The 7,500-nt window shown below is 47.5% G+C and overlaps 1 protein-coding gene across 8 annotated transcripts in view; it reads right to left on the minus strand.

The window, feature by feature from the left end:
• Nucleotides 1-7,500, minus strand: part of prdm16 (PR domain containing 16) — a 378,806-nt gene that overhangs the window by 26,471 nt on the left and 344,835 nt on the right. Inside the window, exon 1 of one of the 8 annotated variants that reach the window (XM_072448684.1) lies at nucleotides 1-121. This exon is cut by the window's left edge and continues 2 nt beyond it. The exons of the other annotated variants lie outside the window; for them this stretch is intronic. Within the exon in view, the coding sequence (XP_072304785.1) occupies nucleotides 1-97 (97 nt within the window). The 5' untranslated portion in view covers nucleotides 98-121. Of the gene's footprint in view, nucleotides 122-7,500 lie in introns of those variants that run through there. 8 annotated transcript variants of the gene reach the window in all.

Below are 7,500 nucleotides of genomic sequence, written 5' to 3' on the forward strand. Positions count from 1 at the left end.
TAGATTTATCGACGAGACGCAGCAGCACTTGCGACAGACGGCGAGCCTCCAGCGGCAGAAGTTCAGTCCCGGAGGAGTTGGCCACGACGCAGCCCATAGTCGGCGCGCCTCGGAGCGGGACAGCGACCGCGCGGAGGAGTCGTCACGCCGCCGGTCCCTCTGAGAAACACGGGTCCCGAAAAGGCGCTCGCGGGACGGGGAGAGGAAGACCGAGACGGGACGGTCGCGGGACGGATGAGAGAGAGAGAGAGAGAGACACTCGCGCTGCGCTGCCGCGGGACTGTCTCCGGAGCTCTGATCTTGTCCGCGGCGGTGAGGAGGACGCCCTGCCCCTGCCCTGCGTTCATTAGTGCGCTGCCCGATCCACTGTCGTGTCGCCCCAGCTCGGCCACTCCTCCCCCGCCTCCCCGTCGTCTCCTCGCTCCTTTGACTCTTTTACTTATCTCCAGCCAGAAAGAGATGGAGACGAGAGAGACCCCTCCCCGAACAAAACATCCTCCGCGTCCCACTCTGATAAATGTATTATTGATGCGCGCGCGGACCCCTCTCCCCCCCCCCCCCCCCCCCCCGGCCCCCCAGCTCAGCGGCACCGGCGCCGCTCCTGGCACGCGTGACTTTTCCCGTTTTACACGTGGGTTTTCTCCTGGAAGATGAACGGCTGTGGGTTTATATTGTTCAAAATTAAATGAATGTGTTTTTGTTGTTTGTGTTGTTTTTTGGAGCAGAAAAGTGTGTTCTTTTGTTTTTTATCTACGCGTTTCTTTTTCTTTTCTTAATCCGATCAGGACGCACACATTTGTTCAATGTTAAATGTTAAATTAAATTATAGATTTTAAAATAGTTTTCGTTCAAATTTCAATAATACATTTTAAAAATAAATTATTTAAATTATTTATAAATAATTACAATAATATGTCACGCAAACACAACAATGTATGTCCAACAAACTCGATATTGCAATAAACACAGCTTATTTAAAAACGTTTAAGAAATTATGATTTGATACATTCAGTTGTAGTTAATTATGATTTATTTGTCAGTTTTTATGTTGAAGCAGTTGTGTTTTTATGTTCATTTCCAGTGTTGTGCAGCAATAATAAATGGTATGTATAATGTTAAAGCATAAAAACAACAAAGCACAGTGTTGTTTTTTTATTAATGAAAAAAATTATATTAATGTACTAATCTGTGTTTTTATTCCTTGTATTTGTGTGTGCATGTTCAAAAATGATATATCACCACCATTTACAATCTGTATTGAAGTTCAACTGCAATAAGTGTGATAAGGCCTAGAAAATAGTAGGCCAAGATAAATAGGCCTATATCTCTTCTTTTTACATGTTTTATTTTTTATTATTATTTTTTGTATCAAACTGTAATATACCTAATCGTGGCTTCTTGTTCATAGGCTCCATTTTTAGGACTTTGGAGCGCACCATTCAGCTTTGAACGGCAACAATTTGAATTCCCTCTCACTCTGAAACACACTCAGTCATTTAACACTAGATTTGTGAGACACATTTTCTCAACTTGATTCAATTGCTGCGATACGCGCACAAAAAATCGACCGTAAATCTATTTCCAATCACCGTTATGTCCAGATTCTTCTGCGTTTGCGCTCAGCTGACACTTCACACACACAGTAGGTTGATATCAGGCCGTTTCCATTGTAAAGCCGTTATACAATTAGCCGCCGTACTCTCCGGCTCCTCGCAGTAAGTGTAGGTCCAGGGCCCCTCCCCATCCGTCACTGCCAGCCACAGGGCCTGTCAGCACCCCCCTTACAGCCCCCCTACCACATGTACACAATGACACGGTGTGCGTTTTCTGGAAGTCGCGTCGCTCGATATCAAGCGATTCGTCGGGAATAATCGCGACTTGTCGACGATATGAAACACGGTCGTAGTTTTGTAGTATTTTGATGATTGTCTTTTTATTATCTGGACATTACAGACTCAAAGCACATACGCAAAACAGTCATCGTAAATATTAACGCTCTAGAAGCCTTCATTTGCCATATTTACTACTAGGACGGATAGATTGACGAGACGGAAATAACCCCACTTTGCACGTCAGAGGTATTCATTATTTGCAGTTCTAAATATGATCAGAGGAGCAGGTTTTAATGGGGAAATCGCAAAAGCTGAAATTATTTAGGATTTGCAGTGATCCAAACGTCCCCGATGTGTCTCGATAAGGTTTCATTCTCGGTCTAAACGCGGCGAACTGTAGCTTAGACCTCGACAAACATGTAACTGAAAGTCCTATTGGACATTCGGCAGTTGAAGTTTCAACCTCTTCCCAAACATGTCCAAATGCCAAACACTAAAATTGTAGAAGGTTCAGTTTCGATTCCGTTTCTCGCGGGACGAATATAACGTTAAACAACTGTGTATTCAACCGCAATTTCTCAGGCAGATATTCCGACCAGATTTGGGATTTATGTTTTTTAAAATCAAGAGAGAAGACTGAACTGCAAAGAGCATTTTAGAGCATGTTTGTAGAGCTCTAAACTACGGGATTAGCTGCTTTTACAGAGGAAAAAGACCCCGTGGAGACACATCAGGGACCTTTAGCTACACTGAAGTAATTGCAGGCCTTGCGGTTTGCTAATTGCCACAATCAACATCTCGATTTAGATAATATATTGTAGGGCTGCAACTATAACGCTTATTTTAGTAGTCGACTGGTCAGGGATTCATTTTTCGACGAGTCAACCAAATTGATGAAATACGGTTCTGGATGGAGAACATTTACGAATAAAAATGTGTTATTATCACAAATTAGAAGTCATTTTTGCCACTGTCTTTGTCATAAAAGGTCTTTTCGGTTGCGTTTTAGAGTCTGGTTAGTCCAGAGAACGATTATGACGAGTAACAATTAGTCCATTCATTTATTATTGTTGACGTGATCGTTTTTTTTTAACATTGGTGTTGTTTAGTTGTTTGGAAATGGGAAAAACTGTCAAAAATGCGAGCGAATAAGCATTTATTTCTGCAAGTTCTGTCTGTAGTCGACCAAGAATTCCATTAGTCGACTACAGACTGGCCCAGCCGATCGATTAGTCGACTAAAAAGCGTTTAAATCTTTCAAAACTAGTCATTCTCTCCACGATCCGACCAAATATCTGACCCAAACTGAACTCACAAGACGCAAGACGAGCAAAAAGTTCTAAGAAACCGTCTATTTATTGTAAAACGGTCAATCAAACTCACGATTCACTCCGTAACTTTACGCTAATCCATAAAAAAACATTCTGACATTACAAACATTCTCCTTATATTGTAATTGACGTAGACAAAAAGACCAAAAGCCACAGCCCAATAACTTCCATTAACAATCCGCTCAACGCTCGCGTGATACTTGAACCTCAATCGAGATATTTCACCCGAAACATCATTTTACGGGCGTTAATATGAATATAGTAACCTTCCACGAATATCACACTTTTTCCCTTTCGCCGCGATCGATCTGACAAACCGAAATGAGAAACCTGCAGGAACCCAAAGCTGTAAAGCAGGAGGACTAAACCACGCCTGGATCCCGCCTGCAGAATCGCTCTCATTTCACCACACAAAAGATGAAAGCGTGACAAGAAGGTGGACATGGTTCAGCGTCTGATCGGGCTTCTTTCTTCCCATTGTGGTGGGTCCGAGCCGCCGTGGATGCTCCCGCAGGCCCCCCCCCGGGCCCTCCCCCAGGGCCCATTCATCGGAGAGTAAAGACATCACTTACGCTTTCGGTCGCCTCGCCGAATGAAGCCAAGAGTTTAATTCGATTTGATGCGCGCGCAGAAAGGCAAAGGCGTTTGGAGAGGGCGCCTCTTCTTTGGAGGTGCAGCAGAGAGTTCCAATGTGTGGACAAGAGTTTGTTTGTATTCTTGCCATTTTATGGGTTATTTCTGTTTCTTCAAAGTCGGACGTGGTTCTGGAGGTAGATTTGACGTTCATTTTTCATAGACTTTTATAAAACATTTGAGGTTACAGACATGGCAGCAGTGTTCATGATGTTTTCAGAAAAAACACACTGAAAACTCAAAAATCAGCTAATTGTTTTAATAAGTTTTTACCAGTTTCAGAAAGTTATTTTCTTGTTTTTAGGAAACTATGAGAAAAATGAATTGAAATGTAGTCCTCCTTTAGACCTGGTTTAGTCCCGGTTTAGACCCGGTTAATCAGGAAGTACCATCACTGGCTCCTTGTGGCTCAGAGAATAGTCTCTCCATGGCCTAGCACCAAAGTACATCTCAGACTCTGAGGACCTCAGGGACCGGCCTCCTGCTGGTGCCAGAGTCAGGACTAAACATGGACCGGCCTCCTGCTGGTGCCAGAGTCAGGACTAAACATGGACCGGCCTCCTGCTGGTGCCAGAGTCAGGACTAAACATGGACCGGCCTCCTGCTGGTGCCAGAGTCAGGACTAAACATGGACCGGCCTCCTGCTGGTGCCAGAGTCAGGACTAAACATGGACCGGCCTCCTGCTGGTGCCAGAGTCAGGACTAAACATGGACCGGCCTCCTGCTGGTGCCAGAGTCAGGACTAAACATGGACCGGCCTCCTGCTGGTGCCAGAGTCAGAACTAAACATGGACCGGCCTCCTGCTGGTGCCAGAGTCAGGACTAAACATGGACTGGCCTCCTGCTGGTGCCAGAGTCAGGACTAAACATGGACCGGCCTCCTGCTGGTGCCAGAGTCAGGACTAAACATGGACCGGCCTCCTGCTGGTGCCAGAGTCAGGACTAAACATGGACCGGCCTCCTGCTGGTGCCAGAGTCAGGACTAAACATGGACCGGCCTCCTGCTGGTGCCAGAGTCAGGACTAAACATGGACCGGCCTCCTGCTGGTGCCAGAGTCAGGACTAAACATGGACCGGCCTCCTGCTGGTGCCAGAGTCAGGACTAAACATGGACCGGCCTCCTGCTGGTGCCAGAGTCAGGACTAAACATGGACCGGCCTCCTGCTGGTGCCAGAGTCAGGACTAAACATGGACCGGCCTCCTGCTGGTGCCAGAGTCAGGACTAAACATGGACCGGCCTCCTGCTGGTGCCAGAGTCAGAACTAAACATGGACCGGCCTCCTGCTGGTGCCAGAGTCAGGACTAAACATGGACTGGCCTCCTGCTGGTGCCAGAGTCAGGACTAAACATGGACCGGCCTCCTGCTGGTGCCAGAGTCAGGACTAAACATGGACCGGCCTCCTGCTGGTGCCAGAGTCAGGACTAAACATGGACCGGCCTCCTGCTGGTGCCAGAGTCAGGACTAAACATGGACCGGCCTCCTGCTGGTGTCATTTTCTCTGCACTCTTCTCTTTTATGTCTAAAATTGTTTTGTGATTTCTGTCATGTCTGTGTCATAAGAATAAACACAATCAATACACATACAAAAAGAACATAGAACGTACTAGTAGTAAAGCAGTAGCTAGCTTGGAGATACTTTTGTCACGGAATTGAACCCACAACTTTCCCCCGAACACTTCCCTAACCGCGCCGGCCTTGAGAAGCTTCAAACTCCAGGGTGGAGTGTATTGTATCTGAATTATACATGAGCACATGCTTTTGTCCTCCTTACAACATTGATGGCAAACAAATAAACAATAAATTACCCCCTTGTTGTGCTAAAAGGTTAGCGGCGAGCGGCCGCCAGTGCACTTATTTCCATAACGCCATGCATTCTTCATGTGGAAGAACAGAGGAAAAATCACCCAAAATGCAATGCTGAATTATACATTTTTTAGCGCTGAGTGGTCGCCGTGTGTGTGTGTATGTGTGTGTGTGTGTGTGTGTGTGTGTCTGTGTGTGTGTGTGTGTGTATGTGTGTGTGTGTGTCTGTGTGTGTGTGTGTGAGTGTGTGTGTGTGTATGTGTGTATGTGTGTGTCTGTGTGTCTGTGTGTGTGTGTGTGTGTGTGTGTCTGTGTGTGTGAGTGTGTGTGTGTGTATGTGTGTATGTGTGTGTCTGTGTGTGTGTGTGTGTGTGTGTCTGTGTGTATGTGTGTGTGCATGTGTGTGTGTGTGTATGTGTGTGTGCATGTGTATGTTTTGACTTTATTCGGCTGGATTGAGTGTTTTCGTTGTGTCGTTGCGATGTGCCTTGGCTCTGAGTCCCCCGGCTCCGGCCCCGCCCCCCGGCTCCGGCCCCGCCCCCCGCCCGGCGCCGTACCGCGTTTACACAAAGGAGGAACTCATGAAACTGAGGAGAACAGTCGTCTTACCCGGAGATCGTCACGTTATCCCGGCGGACATCCTAAGGAAAACGCAACGAGGCAGACGGGCTGGACGTAAACTCCGAGAGAAGAGAGGGACAAACAGGAAGTCGGTTCCCGCCGTAGTCATGGGTAACGTGAGGTCCCTTCAAAATAAAATGACGGAAATAGCGAGCCTCATGCGGTCCCAGAGGATTTATAGGGACAGCAGCGTCTTGATTTTCACAGAGACCTGGTTAACAGCAGAAATGCCAGACTCTATTGTAGGTTTGGACATTTTTCATCTGCTGCGGGCGACAGAACGAGAGAATCCGGGAAGAAAAGAGGTGGAGGTCTGGCGGTGTATGTGAACACGAGCTGGTCCAAACCCGAACACTGCACAGTGAGGGAGCAGCTATGTAACAAGGATATTGAACTATTGGCTATTGGCATGAGGCCATATTATCTGCCCCGGGAGTTCTCTCATGTGATTTTGATCGCAGTCTATGTGGCCCCGTCTGCCAATGCTGAAGATGCTTGTGAAGCACTGCTCTCCTGCACTTGTAGGCTGCAAACACAGCATCCACAGGCTCTCTTCCTCATCTCTGGTGACTTTAACCACGCTTCTCCCTCTTCTGTTCTACCAACATACACCCAGTATGTTACCTGCCCCACCAGAGAGAATAGAACATTGGACTTGTTTTTTGCCAACACCAAGGAGGCTTATTCCTCTTACCCCCTCCCTCCCCTGGGCAGCTCGGACCACAACCTTGTACATCTGAGGCCTGTGTATGAACCCATCGTGCGCAGGCAGCCTGTGGTGTCCCGTGAGGTGAGGATGTGGTCTGCTGAGAGCGAGGAGGCTCTGAGGGACTGCTTCAGCACCACTGTCTGGACTGAGCTTTATGACCCACATGGGGAAGACATCAACGCCATCACAGAGTGCATCACGGACTACATCAACTTCTGTTTTGAGAACATTGTTCCCTCCCGGACGGTGCGGTGTTTTCCAAACAACAAGCCATGGATTAACCGTGAACTGAAGGCTCTGCTGAAGGAGAAGAAGAGAGCCTTCAGGTCAGGGAACAAGGAGGAGCTGAGGACTGTGCAGAAGGAGCTGAGGAGGAAGATCAGGCAGGCTGAGGCCGGCTACAAGAGGAGGACGGAGGAGCAGCTGCAGCAAAAGAACATTCAGGGAGTGTGGAGGAGCCTGAAAACCATCTCGGGCTTCAAAATCCCCCCTGCCCAGACAGAGGGGGATCTACAGTGGGTGAATGATTTAAATGCTCACTTCTTGAGGTTTGATCGGTCACCTGCCCCT

This window comes from Eucyclogobius newberryi, unplaced genomic scaffold (genome assembly GCF_026437365.1).
Source record: "Eucyclogobius newberryi isolate DKJ021-1_F unplaced genomic scaffold, fEucNew1.0.hap1 SCAF_17, whole genome shotgun sequence".
Lineage (NCBI taxonomy): Eukaryota > Metazoa > Chordata > Actinopteri > Gobiiformes > Gobiidae > Eucyclogobius > Eucyclogobius newberryi.